The sequence below is a fragment of the Musca domestica genome, unplaced genomic scaffold (genome assembly GCF_030504385.1).
Source record: "Musca domestica strain aabys unplaced genomic scaffold, Musca_domestica.polishedcontigs.V.1.1 16, whole genome shotgun sequence".
NCBI lineage: Eukaryota > Metazoa > Arthropoda > Insecta > Diptera > Muscidae > Musca > Musca domestica.
In genome coordinates, this window is record NW_026712219.1 from 4,283,450 (window position 1) to 4,299,142 (window position 15,693).

The following is a 15,693-nucleotide window of genomic DNA, read 5'->3' on the forward strand; positions in this document are numbered from 1 at the left end:
AAACACAAAGGGTACCATACTTAGTAATTTTTTAGTACTTTTCGTTCTAGTATGAATTTCCAAAAACTCAGCCTTATCTAAGAGCTTCGGACCAAGAAAACCCATAATACAAAATTTAAAGAGTTTTGCTTCAGCAATTTATAGTTAAGCCAGCAGATCGTTTTTCTCTTTTATTAACATACATACATGATACCACCCTAATACACCCTCTTGCCCCCTAATGTACAACACGTCCTCATAGGATATATTTTATTCCACCATCATCTACTCCATCAGCAACATGTGTGTTGGACTGACTCTCAGTGCATTAGATTTCTCTTCTCTAGGCAACGACAACAAAATCTCATGGAGGATTCATGCAAACGCTTAGAGTACGGGAGAGGTGGTGTGTGGCAAGTTTTTTTGCCTATTAGACAGATTTTTAATGACTTAATGTAGTTAGGCGGTGTATTTGGTAGCAACAAATGCAGTAGAGTGGCAAGCGGACAGGCAGGCAGCAGTGTCAGTGGCATGCACTTCAACCTATTATGGCTTAAATTTGCAAAAAAGCAGGTTAAGAAAAAAGTGAAACTCTTGGAAACATAGCGAGGGACAAGAAGGGGGATTTTTTTTAAGCTGCTTGCTAAAAACAATCTATGCATGCAAAGCAAAAAAACGAGAATGTCCCTAAAACCCTTTTTATTATCTACTGCCAAACAGAGAAAAAGCGATTTGCATGGCGGTGGCAGCAGCAATAGCAGCAACAACGTCACACTCGTTTCGCATGATAACCCTTAAGCTTGGCAATGGCCCTGACAATGGTCGCATGCCATCTACAGCATCACTAACTACCAGAATTTGGGGCGTGTTGTGGATGAGATACCCGCTGCAGGTTATCATGGTATGGCGTAGGGCAACAATATAAGCCACTGTTACTCAACGATAACATGCGAAAGCTATATCACCACTGTTTATACACGCATGCCATGGCCGAGCTCTCCAAACATGGCGAAGAGAATGAGATGAGGTGTACAGTAACCATACCCCCAGCAATGGCATGCATCCGAACTTTGGCAAAAAGAACTTTTAAAAGAGTTCTTCCTTCCTTGTTTTTTGTATAGTAGGATATATGTATGACTATCACCATGAGTTTTCAATGGAAATCGTCTGCTTCATTATGGCCAGCCTGTATATGAAGTCATGTGTGAGTGGTGTTTGTGTGTGTGTGTCTTTGCGAGTGTGCAAAAAATGTGTAGTTAAATTTTATTTTATAACTTTAAAACGTGAGTGCATTATCATCGGATTGTACATGCATGAAATACCTTCAATTATCAGTACACATTGCATGAAACTGAATTAATACTCCACTTCTTTGTGTTGGTTCGTTGGTTGGGTTTCGTAGTCGTCGTCGTTGTTGTCGTACTTTTCATGGATTGACAACCGTTGGCCATGCACATTCAACAGAGTTTTTAAAGAGTTAACTAACCATTTTTATTGATTTTGAGTTCTAGTCTGCAGAGCTAGTGGAGTGATGCCCTACATGAGGGTAAAGGTTGTCGATTAAAGAATGGATGGTATGGGATGTTTTTTTTTTCATAGGGTCGATGATATAGGGAGTCATACACTACAGAGAAGGTGAAAGTAAAAGTTATCGAAAGTCATCTAATATAGAGCCGATGACATTGACAGTCATCTAAGTCAGTGACCAGAAGTCATCTTCTGTAGAGTAGATGACATCGAAAGTCATAGAGTAGATGACATCAAGAGGCATCTACTATAGAGTAGAAGACATCAGAAATCATCTACTGTAGAGTAGATGAAAACGGAAGTCATCTACTGTAGAGTAGATGAAACCGGAAGTCTACTGTAGAGTAGATGACATCAGAAGTCATCTACTGTAGAGTGGATGACATCGGAAGTCATCTACTGTAGAGTGGATGACATCGGAAGTCATCTACTGTAGAGTGGATGACATCGGAAGTCATCTACTGAAGGGTAGATGACATCGGAAGTCGTCTACTGTAGAGTAGATGACTTCCGATGTCATCCACTCTACAGTAGATGCAAGTGGTGTTGGTAAATAAGGTAGTAGCAGAAGTTCCATCTACATGTTTATACTCTCCGCCATATCTTAGAGGGTGTTTCTCATTCCGTTTGTAACTCATGTAAATAATCATTTTAGACCCAACAAAGGATATATATTCATCTTTCATTCTTCTCTATCTTCCGAAGGAGTTGAGATGGAGTGCTGAACTTTCGTACTCATGTTTTGGGATTGAACTTAGACCAAGAATATGCCTACAGATGTATACACCAGCCTTAAGTTTTGATTATCATAACTGCTGACGACCCTTTTTGGGGGAGGTTCGCGGCATTTGGCCAATATTGTCTAATTCGTTTCTGACATGTAGTAGATGTAAGTATTGAAAATTGTGGCCTTTGTGGGTGAGGTACCAGAAGGGTTTGGCAGAATTCTATCATCTTCGCAACAGATGTTGCGTGAGCAAAAATGTTGGGATGCGTGAAAGAGTGAGAGAAGGGAGTAGTATGTTTATTTCGAGCTTTATTTAGTAGTTTTGTTTTTCTTTTCGTTTTTTTTTTCTTTTCAAAATTTTAAAGCCTTTGTGGGGGAAGTACCACAACAGATCTTGTGTTAGTAAAAATAATGGCATGTGTGAAATTTGAAAAGAACCAGATGCTTATTTCGGATTTTATGAACGTTTAGGTTAGTTAAAAAATTGACCCTTTTTGGGGGAGGTACCAATGCTCCGATCTCTACCATATTTTTAACAGATCTTGTATTGATGGAAATATTGAGATTTACCCAGTCTGAATGGAATCGGATGTTAATTTCGCGTTTTAGAAGCTTCATATCCATGAAAAAAATTTTGGCACCTTTGCGGGGAGGTAGCAGAAGAACTGGACCGATATATTCCATCTTCACACCCAAGGTCTAATAAAAATATTGTGATGTGTGTAATTTGAAGAGAATCAGACTCTTACCTCACATTTTATATGAGTTATAATTATTCAAAATGTTGACCCTTTGTAGGAAGTGGACCGATATGGTCCATTTTAAATAAATATTAGGATTTGCAAAGTTGGAGTAAAATCGTATTATCTCTCCTCTATCTGTGCAGTAAATAATTTTCTTTGAGAATTTTGACATTTTGGGGGAGGGGGTGGACTACAAGGACCATTTCAGAACTCGATCTATGTTTGATAATAATATTACTATGTTCCAAGTTTGGATCAAATCAGATACACCCTTCGAGAGGTATCGTCTTTTGTCGGTAATTAATTATATATTACCTCAGTAGCTGAGGTAAAAAAAAAATTGATACAGGTCCATGTTTACGCATCACCCCAATAAAATTGTATCTCGCGATATTTGCTAATTTGACGATTTTAGTGGAATTACTTTAAATTCGGTATTTAGATTTCGTAAAGTTTTTACCCCTGTGACAGAACAATTTCTATATGAACCATTATTTTTATATAGCCCCCATTCTTACTTCCCAAATAGTGGAGGGCATAAGAAGTTCGGTCTGGGTGCAATTTTATTTGTTTTATTTTGGAATATCCACACACCTACTCAAATATCCATAATCAGTACTAAAATTTGTCTTTGTCAGGAATGTATCAGAATATCCTCCACAAAATATGACTAAATAATACACCAACCCCCTTTCGAATTCTTGAAAATATATTTATTTCTAAATCCTCCAATACAGGTCACAATGTATTTCAAATGCATATTTTTTATATTATCCACGATCACAGTTCAGAACATCTTTCAAAATCCGCGATTACTCATCAGAATTACTCTCTTAAAAATATTATATTTTAAATATTTAAAAAAAAAATTGCCCGGGCCGTACTTGGAATGCTCTCTACCATTTGAAAAGAAATTTATAAATTATCAACTGTTATATGGGAACCGTTATGTGGGAGCAATACGAACGTCGTGCACCTGCATATGCGCTTTTATGTCACAGATGATAGTAGCCATTGGGAACTTCATATTCGTAATTTGAAACATTTCCAGTGAAAAGTGTGACACAAATCATTAAAGTACCGAATTTTGGAGGTATATGGGGGCTATACCAAAAGTCCATTTTCAATATCTGCAGACCTAACACACATCTCAGCAAAATTTTATCAACCGACTTCATTTTTTTTCGCTCATTTTTGATCGCTAAATAAATATAGAATTTCAAAATTCTAAAATTTTATTAAAAAAAAAATTATTAAAATGTATCGGAAACAATTTTTTAAATCCTTGCAAGCTACGAAATAGAGTAGAGTAAAGGACTTTTGACATAATTTCACAAAATTAAAAAAAATTTCATTTTATTTTCATACCCCTTTTTAACATCAAATATCCTGACTAAATATTTTAATATTAAAATTCCCGGCTACGGATAAATTAAAAAGTTATTTCAAACAAATTTCCTAATTAGTAATGAAACTAATCCGTCGTTCTCAACCATCATTATCCTTGAAGCTATAAAACGTAGTTGTACAAAAGAAACATAATATTTTGTAGTCATCCACCTTACAGCGAACAATGTCCAGCAACTATTTGTAACGATTATCCTAGTCAGTGGTATACAATTTAAGACTAGTGATGAAATGAAAAAGATATTAAATTTTATCCTTTAAATTTTGTTGAATGAATTTTAATGAATTTAATTTTTTTTATTTACAGTTAAATTTCTGAAAAATGGCTCAACCACAAATGATGCAAATTAAATTATCCCGCTTCGATGCTCAACCCTGGGGCTTCCGTTTACAAGGTGGTACCGACTTCGCACAACCTCTTCTTGTACAAAAGGTGAGTGAACTAATATCATTTTTTCGAAACATTTTAAAGAGAAGGATTGATTTTTTTCTAAGAGGATATGTTAATGTCTTTGCCATGTTTATAGAGTTTAATACGGGGCTTCATAGGGAATTACATTTAATATTTTTTTCCATGCAATTTAAATTATTTTATATTGCCACCTGGCCTTTTGGATAATTAAATTACCAACTTCCAATATATTCATCAGCCAATACCCACAGTCATAAAACCACACAAAGATATGCATGACGCATTTTCCATGTCACAGATACAACGAAATTATGGAGAAAACTAAAAACTTTTGCCTTAAACCTTTCCCCCCAACAAATTTTCATTCGAGTGCAACAAATGTTGCCAAATTGTGTTGTAGCCATTGTTTTTGTTTTCACATAAATTTGATTATGAATCATCCAGCCAACTTGGAATATCCATTTGAATATCATAACACACTCACCAACTGACCAATGGGTCAGTCAGCAATGGTACTTAGCGGCTGGGACCGCAAAATATGTGTTATTTTTGATCAATTCAAAACCACCAAAAACGCACGTACCGTAGCCACCGCCACTCATCATTTGATATGCCAACACTCGACCAGACAGAGAGACGAATGGACAGCTATTGTGAGTTTGTGGAGGCTATTCATTCAATTGAAACTTTATTCGCATATTTGGTCATAAAAATGTATGGAGATAGCTAGAGAGTGGATTAGGATGTAGAGGGAAATTTAGGGTGTGGAGAGAATTTTCTCTTGAAATTAATGTTTATACGAGGGCTTATCTGGGTCATAAATTTGGAAATGATCCATCAGAATGCAAAATTCTATATTTATTTAAAAAATGGTATTATATACCATAAATTAACTTATTAAAGAAGATTTTGCCTCAGATTATACTGTCAAAAACGTAATTATGTAATGTAAATATTTTTTTTTTGACTTGTTGTGGAAATATTGATTTTCTTCCTTTGGGGACTTACAGTGAAATTTAATGAAGAATATATTGGTATATGATATCATCCTTCTAAAATAATGTTCTTCTTCTCTAGTTTTTTATAAGCCCACATAAAGTAAGGTATCGTATCTGTAGTATTCCTGAAAACAGCATGTACCTACAATGCAATTGCTCAAGGAAATCTTAATCGGAAAATTTCAAAAAAAAAAATCCCTTTTTTTTATACCCTCTACCACACCATAAAATAAACTTATCTATCTTTCTGGCGATTTGAGATAGAAGACTACGATTATGCACATTTTTTGCAGATTTTTTTTGTAAATGGGCTATGTTGGTCCATGTTACATCATTCATCGGAATAGTTTCACATTTCGAAGTTCGTAATTGATACTTCAACCCACGACAGAAAATTGTCTATTCTGGTCCACGACTTCATATAGCCCATACTATTACTTCCGTTCTTTCTGTCTTTTGATGATGTTAGCGGCTTTATTCATCGGTATTGTTTTAAATTTCGTATCGGCAATTGCATCTGCGGGTCCTCGTCTTCGTATAGTAACCGAACTCAGGTGCTTTATTACTTTTTTTTTTTTTTTTTGAATATGTTAACTTAGTTTATCAATTCGTTTAATTTAAATTAAAAAAAAAACAACAAAAATAGCAAAACCCATATTATCATCCAATTTTATTAGAATTTTGGCAGAAAGCCTTCAAAATACGGAAGTTCGGGAGATACAGTTATATTGGGTCTGTCCCAATTAGTGGACCTAAATGGAACATTTTTCGTAAGAAGAGAATAGAACTACCGAGAATTTCAATTGTCAAGATTCATCAAATATGGTTCGAAATTGTGGCAGAATCCTTCTAAACATCTAAAATCGGGGGTTACATTATATGGGGGCTGTACCATTTAGTGGGCCTTAATCAAAAATTTTCGCAAGGAGCGAAGATACCTTTCAAGAATCCCAATGTAATGCTTCAGCTGATTTGGTTGGAAATTGTGGGAAGAAAAAAAAAAAACATCAAAAAAAAAAAAAACTGAAAATCGAGAGGTACCGTTATATGGTGGCTATGTCAATTAGTGGATCTGAATCGATCATTTTTTGCAAGAAGATAACATACCTACAAAAAACCCAATTGCCAAGATTAATCGAATTCAGTTGGAAATTTTGGCAGAAACCTTCAAAATACCGAAAATCTGGAGGTACCGTTATATTGGGGCTATACCTAGCGTGGACCAATAAAGCCCATTTTCAATGATAATCAGCCTGGATATAATAAAAACCTTTGTGCTAGATTAAAAAGCTCTAGATTAAATAATGTGTACTCTATCGTGATTTCAAGAGACAGACGGACGGACAAACATCGCTACAATGCCTCTTAATGTTATTCTGATTGGGAATATATGAAGTTTTTGGGGTCTCCGACGAATATTGCGGGATGTTGTAAACGAAATAATAAATATACCCTCCATTGTATGACAGAAGAAATACAAAGTAAAAAATTCGCCGAACTTTAGCCTCAACCATGATATATACAAAGTCCAATTAAGAACCTATATTAAAACCGAAAGAAAAACAATTAAAAAAGCCGACCTGGGCCGACCTTTTAATACCCTCCACCATTTTGGAGGAACTTGAACAATTTCAAAATGAACTTGAAGACGTGGACCTGCTTACGAAATTTTGTCATAGGCTGTAGTACCCATTAGGAACTTCAAATACCAAATTTGTTACAATTCCGGGGAACAATGTCGCTAAAACCATCAATATACCGAATATCGGGAGGTACCATTATATAGGGGCTATACGAAGACGCATACAAAAAATTTTCCTATAGGTTGTAGTAACCATTAACATCTCCCAATACGAAATTTGAAACTATTCCTGTGAATAATATTGCTGAAATCATCAAAATAACGAATATCGGGAGGTACCGTTTTATGGAGGTTATACGAAAACGTGGACCTGCATACAAAAATTTTCGTCATAGACTGCAGTACCCATTACTAACTTTAAATAGGAAATTTGAAATGATTCCGGTGAATAATATTCATCAAAATACTGAATATCGGGAGATACCGTGGTATGGGAGCTATACGAAAACGTGGACGGACATAGCCCATTTACGAACTTAACCTGTCTACTGGCAAAATAAATATGTGTGCAAAATTTTAGCCCTCTACCTCAATTCGTTCGAAAGATAGCGTGATTAAAACAGACAGACACACAGACGGACATCGCTAAATCGACTTAGAATTTTATGCTGATCAAGAATATATATACTTTGCTGGGTCTGACGTGAGTATTTCGAGGAGTTACAAACGGAATGACAAAGTTAATATACCCTCCATACTGTGGTGGAGGGTATAACAATTTTGAAGGGCAGTTAGACACCCATTACTAACTTCATATTCAAAATATGAGACAATTCCGTTAAAAACATTGGGGAAAGCCATCAGAATACCAAATATAGGGTGATACTGTTTTATGGGAGATATACCACTAAGTGAACCTATATTAACTTTTTTTGTTTTGTTTTCAAATAACAAATTCCCGACAATTCCGTTAAAAAATGTGACGAAAATCGTCGAAATGCTCAACATGAGGGGATGCCGTTGTATGGGGCCTATATTTGATCCACGTATCTATCCAATACACGTGTGTACCAAATTTTAGTGTCTAAAATGATAACTTTGATGTGTTACACACGGAATGACAAACCTAATATACCCTCCATGTTATGGTGGAGGGTATACAAATAAAACAAATTCTATGATTATTTATACATATGTTGGCAGCCAAAGAACATCTAATTATGAGATGTAGATTAGTAAGTTGATTGTCAATGAGGAAACTAATTATTTAGCAGTGATTTCTTTCGATTTCTGCAGATGATTTCATTCTTCACATTTTGAGATTATGATTTCCATTACACCCTAATTTACGACATTTTGCGAGTAGACAAAACTATCAACCAAACTTATTCAAAATCAAAAAAATATTTGTATATTCATATAATTGTATTTGCCTGTTGGAGAGTGTTTATATGTATATATTTACATTTTTTGTGGTATTTTGTTAGGCTGAAGATTTTCTAAACCTCGCAAATGATGGCGAGTTAGTGAGTGATTTTTGCTGATTCACTATTAAAACATGCGAATGAATGACTGACTGAGTGCTCATTATTTGGTACAACTTGAATAATCAATGTGTGTGTATATTTGTGTGTATGTGTGTGTGTTATTATGCCCATAGTGGTTCCGCGATGATTATCTGCTGTCAAAGCTTGTGGCCAATGGCAGCCACTCATGTTCACTGACACTTTGGACATCTTAAAAAAATGTTGTTTTCGGAAGCATATTTTCAATAGCATTGAATGTCCAATTTAAGGAGAGAGAAAACAACTTAAAAATAAAATATTTTAGATAATTTTGGAAGCGACCCCTGTCATGGCCTATAAATTTGAAAAATCCAGTTATTTTTAAAACATATGCATACCAGGCAGATTGACGGATGGACACCCCTAGATCGACTCCAAATGTCTTGAAACGTTTTTGGTCCAAAGAGACCTAGGATCTAATACCGTTATTTCGGCAGGCAAGCACGTTGTGCTTGATTCAAGTGATATATACCCTCTGTAGAATGGCTGAGGTTAAATCAATTTTATTTATATAAAACCTTTTTTCAATTGCCACAAATTAGCACACTTTTCGAATTCACTGCAATTTTTCATCAAATTTCACTATGCAACAGCCAATCTGGGGTGTGGCATATTTAATGTGAATATTTGTAGAAGAAGCATCAAACTATTTGTCTTCTAAGGCCATTTTTTAATGCCTTTATATAACCTTACCACACACAAAAGGCATCAATATTTTGAGCTATATTTAGCAAAATTTAATAAATAAAAATAAATAAAAAAGCTTTGGATTATTTTAAGTATCAATTGTTTTCAAAATCAGATCGGTCCAGTCCTTCTGGTACCTCCCCCACAAAGGGGCGCAACTTTGAATAATTACAACTCTTATCAAATGTGATGTAAGAGGCCGTTTATCTTCACATTACACACATCACAATATTTTTAATAACCCAAGGTCTGGTGTGAAAATGGAAGATATCGGTACACTCCTTGTGGTACCTACCCCACATAGGGTCAAAATTTTCAATATCCATGAAGCTCTTGAAACGCGAAATTAACATCCGATTCAATTCAGATATGGTATATTTCATTATTTCTGTCATTCAAGATCTGTTATAAAAATGGTCCTTTAGGTACGTCCCCCACACACGGTCAAAGTTTTGAATAACCAAATCGACCATAAAATCAGAAATACGTATCCGTTTCTCTTCAAATTTCACACATCCCACTATTCGTACCAACACAAGAAGATGGATTATATCGGTCCACTCCCCCACAATGGGTCAACGCTTTGATTAACTATGAAACTCATAAAATGCAAAATTAACATCCGATTCCATTCAGACTTGGCACATCTCAATATTTCCATCAAGATAAGATCTGTTATAAAAATGGTATAGATCGGACCACTCCTTCTAGTACATCCTCCACAAAAAGTCAACATTTTAAATATCCATGAGACTCAAGAAACGTGAAATTAACATCCGATTCCATTAAGACTTAGTACATATCAACATTTCTATCAACAAAAGATGTGTCATAAAGATGGTAGAGATCGGATCATTCCTTGTGGTAACTTCCCCACAAAGGGTCAACATTTCGAATAACCAAAACGATCATAAAATCCGAAATAAGCATCTGGCTCTCTTCTACTAACACAAGTTCTGCTGTGAAGATGGGATATATCGGTCCACTCCTTCTGGTACCTCCCTCACAAAGGGCTAAAATGTTGAACATCCATTAAGCTCATAAAACGTGAAATTAACTATTTGATTCCTTTCAGATTTGGCACATCTCAATAATTCAATCAAGACAAGATCTGCTATAAAGATGGTAGACATTTTAAATAACACAATATCATAAAATCCAAAATAAATATCCGTTTCTCTTCATATTTTACACTACCTCGTTATTTATACTAATATGGAATGCATTGGTCCAATTCGTTCTGGTATTTCATGAAGCTCATAAAACGCGACAATTTCTTCTGGTACCAGACACTGGGTTTAACATTTTGAAAAACATAACCCCTAAAGTATGCAATACGAGCATCCAACTATCGTCAAATTTTAAACATAAAAATAGTTTTGTTTTTTCAAACCTGGCACCTCGCAATATTTATATCATATTTATTTAGGTCCGATACGAAATGGGCAATTCTTTCGGAATCTACTCCATAGAGAATCAACAATTTGAATAATCATAACAAGAGTCAAAATATATTTAAATAATAGAATATTGGCTGAAGTAACATCTATCAGAAAAACCGACTGATACTTCTTTATACCCTCCACCATGTATATTAACTTTGTAATTCCGTTTGTCACATACGTAAATATTCGTCATAGACCCCATAAAGTAAATATATTCTTGATCAGCCTAAAATTCTAAGTCGATTTAACGATGTCAGTCCGTCTGTCTGTTGAAATCACGGTACAGACCAGAACAATTTGTATTGTATCTATGATGGTTGGTATTGAAAATGAGATATATCGGTCCAGATTTTGAAATAGTCCCCATATAACGGTACCTCCCGATATTCCGTATTTTCATGATTTTTGCGACATGTTTTTCAAAGATTTGTCTAAAAATTGGTATTTGTTGGTCATAACTGGTTCCAGCTTCCTTTGGCGAAAAATTGTATGCATAGGTCCACGTTTTGGTATAGCCTCTATATAACGCTACCTCCCGATATTCCGTATTTTCATGATTTTTGCGAAATTTTTTTCAAGGATTTGTCTAAAAATTGGTATTTGTTGGTCATAATTGATTCCAGCTTCCTTTGGCGAAAAATTGTATGCATAGGTCCATGTTTTGGTATAGCCCCCATATAACGGTACCTCACGACATTCGGTTTTTGATGATTTTTGCCACAGTTTTTTAACGGATTTGCCCAGAAATTGGTATTTGTAGTTTACAATGGGTTCTAGCTTGTGTGGCGAAACATTGTATGTATAGGTCCATGTTTTGTTATAGCCCCCTATAAAACAAAACTCATCAAAATATTGAATATCGGCAGATAATACTCGATATTTTGGCTATATTTTTCCACGGATTTGTCTATAAATTGGTATTTACAGGGTTGCCCATATTTGACGGACCTTTGGGCCCATTCCAATCGACGAGGCTTGTCCGCAGGCAACATTCTGTGCGGCAAATGAATTTTTTACGGGAACAAATGCAAATCAATGCGAATAATCCATTGTAAAGTGGACCGAGTCATGCCCAACTGCTGAGAACGGCGTTTTTGGGATGTTATTGGGGACCTCTCAACACTGGCTCGTACGGCAGCGATATTCTCGGCCGATCGCCTTGGTCGACTTTTATATGGCCTTTTTGGATTAGAAACAGCCTTACCAGTCGAAAATTTTTCGTATAAACGCTTAATGGTGTTCTTTGAAGGCGCACTTCTCACATTTTTTAATGTTTTAGAAGCACGTTGAGTTTTCACAATTGACTTCTTCTGTTGAATGTAAATTTCAACTATTTCAGAGCGCTCGCGTGGCGTGTGTTGGTTCATGGTAAAAATCTGCTTGGACTGACGCTTCAAACGCGGTATGTCATTAAGCGATGTGACATCTCTGTCAAAAGTTATGGCGTTGCCAGATGGGTCCGTCGAATATGGGCAACCCTATATAGTTCATAATAGGTTATAGCCCGGTGGCAGAACATTGAATATATGGTTCCACGTTTTCCTATAGCGCACATATAACGGTACACACCGACGCTCGGTATTTTGATAATCCTAGTCACATTTACGCACATAATTCTTTCAAATTTGGTATTTTGAAACATTTGATAGATGACAATCCTTGAAGTACAAAATTGTCCATAGAGGTACCCGTTTTGGTATTTATGTTTGATAAATTTAATTTTTAATAAGTTTAACTGTATTATCCAAACGCCCTTGCTGGTAAAAGAAGTTTAAGTTGGAACACGCTTGAATTCAAATACTTTTATATAAAAGTGTTTGTTTGGTGGAGGGTATTATTTTTTTTTTTGTTTTTAAGCGTTTTGAAAATTTTCGCTATTTGGAGTACTTAAAATGTAGGAACCCTACTTGCAAAAAATTGGCAATGTAGTTCCACGTTTTGGTACGGGGTTTTTTTGAGGATCTTGACTGTATTTTCCAATCACATGCATTGCGACAACGCTTTAATGTCTGTCATGTCTAGCTGCGGTCTTAAATTTATTTGTCTCAAATAAAATCTGTCTCTTGGCCTTCATGCCATGGGCAGTGTACGCACAGACATACAAATATACCTCTTGTGGCGTTGGTGGAAATGTCTGGTAACGATGATGCTCTGATGATGATATTGGCCACTGATGAATGATGATGATGGTACACAAATTATCAGTTGTTTCTTCTTTTTTGCGCGCAATGTCTGTTTACATTGTTTGTTGATTTTTAAGTATTTTTTTTTTGTGGAAAATACAAAAAAATGTGTTTTTATTCATTCAAATTTTTTTGTACAATTCACCATGCTGTTTACAATGTGTCATTTACATACAATTTTTAAGCTTTCGACCATCATTTCATTAAACAATCAACGAAAATATGGCAAAAAAATATGGCTATAATATTTTTTTTTCGTGTCACACAGATTTTCGTTGTTTTCTTTTTGTATTTATAAAATAAATATGTCAAAATTCTTGTTTGTTCTCATAGAGAATTTCAAATTGTTTTTCAAAAGTAAATAAACAAAAATGAAATGACAAGTGGGTAATATGAAGAAAATAATAGCTTATGGGTGAATTTTAAATACACTTCTTTTATGGCAGTTGAGCTCATCAACCTGGTCACATCTGCTCTTAAAAACCATTTAATATTTTATAAACAATATTTGAAATGTCAAAAAGATGTACCTCAAATCTTGTGACAAATTTCATATTTTCAAATTCCCAAAGAAACTTGCCTCATGGGCCACACACATTGTCCCCAAATGCATTTTATTTCATTCCAAAATGTAATCTTTTAATGGCCAGTTACTCATCAGTATTCCCTGGAGACCGCTAAAAATCTCACTGGCAGGCTCAGCAATCCCCCCTCCAAAAAAAAAAAAAAAAACTGTGTACTTACTTTATTCCACATTCAATTCATAAATATTTCCAACATTTCCTAGTTTTATATATTTACAACAACAAAACACAAATCCAGTTGTAAAAAAAAAACAGCTTAATAAAGCATTAAAAAATATGGTTGTATAATTTTAAGCTTAAAGGCAAGCTATTTTTGTGTGTGTATGTTTTATATTTTGAAAAAGTAAAATACAAAACGCTTTTATTTGCACAGCTGATGACTGTGTGGTGCTAAAATGAATAATTTTCAGATTACAAAAAAACAAAAAAAAAAAATACACACACACATACATGAATACAGACAACTAAATATTCCAAATAGTATTAAAGAAGCTACTGAAATGGAATAAAAGTAAAATAATCATAAAATGTTTAAAAATAAATGTTAAAAATAAAAATATACATATTTTCAAATTTTAGTTTACAACATGATTTAGCTTAAGTCCAGCATTTGACAAACACAAAAAAAGTGAAAAAAGTTATTCTGAACCCCATTTTCATTCAAAAATATAAAAATATTTTAACACTGAACTAAATACATAAATGTAAATATATATTTAATGGAAATTATATTTATTCAAGATTTTATACCAATTTCGGGTGAAGTAACAGAGGTTGGACAGCTAGATTTATATTAATAGAAATTCCAAGTTGTTTGAAAAATTAGAAAAACAAGTTAAAGAGTATCAGTCGGTATTGTCGACAGATATATACCCTCAGCCTATGTTCGATTAAATAATCAAAATATATTTGATTAGTGTTACAATTATTCCAACGTTTGGCCCTCTATGGAGCAGGTTTGTCCATTTCGTATCGTATATATAAATATTCCGACGTTCCTGGTATGGATTATATCGACTAACTCCTTCACTTTATATGAGATATGTAATAATTTTTAGAAAATGTTAAAATGTGCGTGATGTAGCAGATAGAGTCTACCGAAATATTCCATTTTTATACTTCATCTGATACAAATAAAAAATATTGGACGAAATATTGGGCAAAATTACAAGAAAGGATATTTATTTCCAATTTTATGCGAAATCATAAATTCCTATAAATTTCATAATCATATCAGGCTTCTTATTGAGAGAAATATTTAAGCATAGCAAGTAGTAAAGAATTGCCAAATTGTTTCGAAAGTTATGACAGATAAAATTATTGAAAATTGTGACCCTTTGTGCGTGAGGTACCGGAAGTGGTTCGCAGATTTATATCAACTTCACAACAGATCTTGTGTTGGCAAAAATATTTGTATGTGTGAAATTTGAAGAGAGTTGGATGCTTATTTCGCTTTATTTGAGTATTTTGTTTTTCAAAATCTTGATACCTATGTATGGGGGAGGTACCAGAAGAAATGGTTCGATCTATACCACCTTTATAACAGATCTTGTGTTGATGGAAATATTGAGATGTGCCAAGTCTAAATGGAATCGGATGTTAATTTGGCGTTTTATGAGCTTCATGGTAATTCAAAATTCGAAGACAATCGGACTCTTACATGACATTTTATAAGAATTGTAAATACAAAATTTTGACCGTTTGTGGGGGAGGTACTTGATAGAGAGGACCAATATTGTCCATTTTCGCACTTGACCTAGAACTGACGCAAATATTAGGATTTGCAAAGTTCGAGCAAAATCGGATTATTGCTTCTCTTTATGTGCAGAAAATATATAATTTTTTTTTAAATTT

General features: G+C 34.5%; 1 protein-coding gene across 9 annotated transcripts in view; it reads left to right on the forward strand.

The window, feature by feature from the left end:
- The window catches only part of LOC101897210 (PDZ and LIM domain protein Zasp), a 368,113-nt gene that overhangs the window by 101,338 nt on the left and 251,082 nt on the right, over positions 1 to 15,693 (forward strand). For all 9 annotated transcript variants that reach the window (XM_020034594.2, XM_020034597.2, XM_020034598.2 and 6 more), the window contains exon 2: positions 4,691 to 4,816. In XM_020034594.2, coding sequence (XP_019890153.1) covers positions 4,706 to 4,816 — 111 coding nt within the window. In that variant the 5' untranslated portion in view covers positions 4,691 to 4,705. The remainder of the gene's footprint in view (positions 1 to 4,690; positions 4,817 to 15,693) is intronic.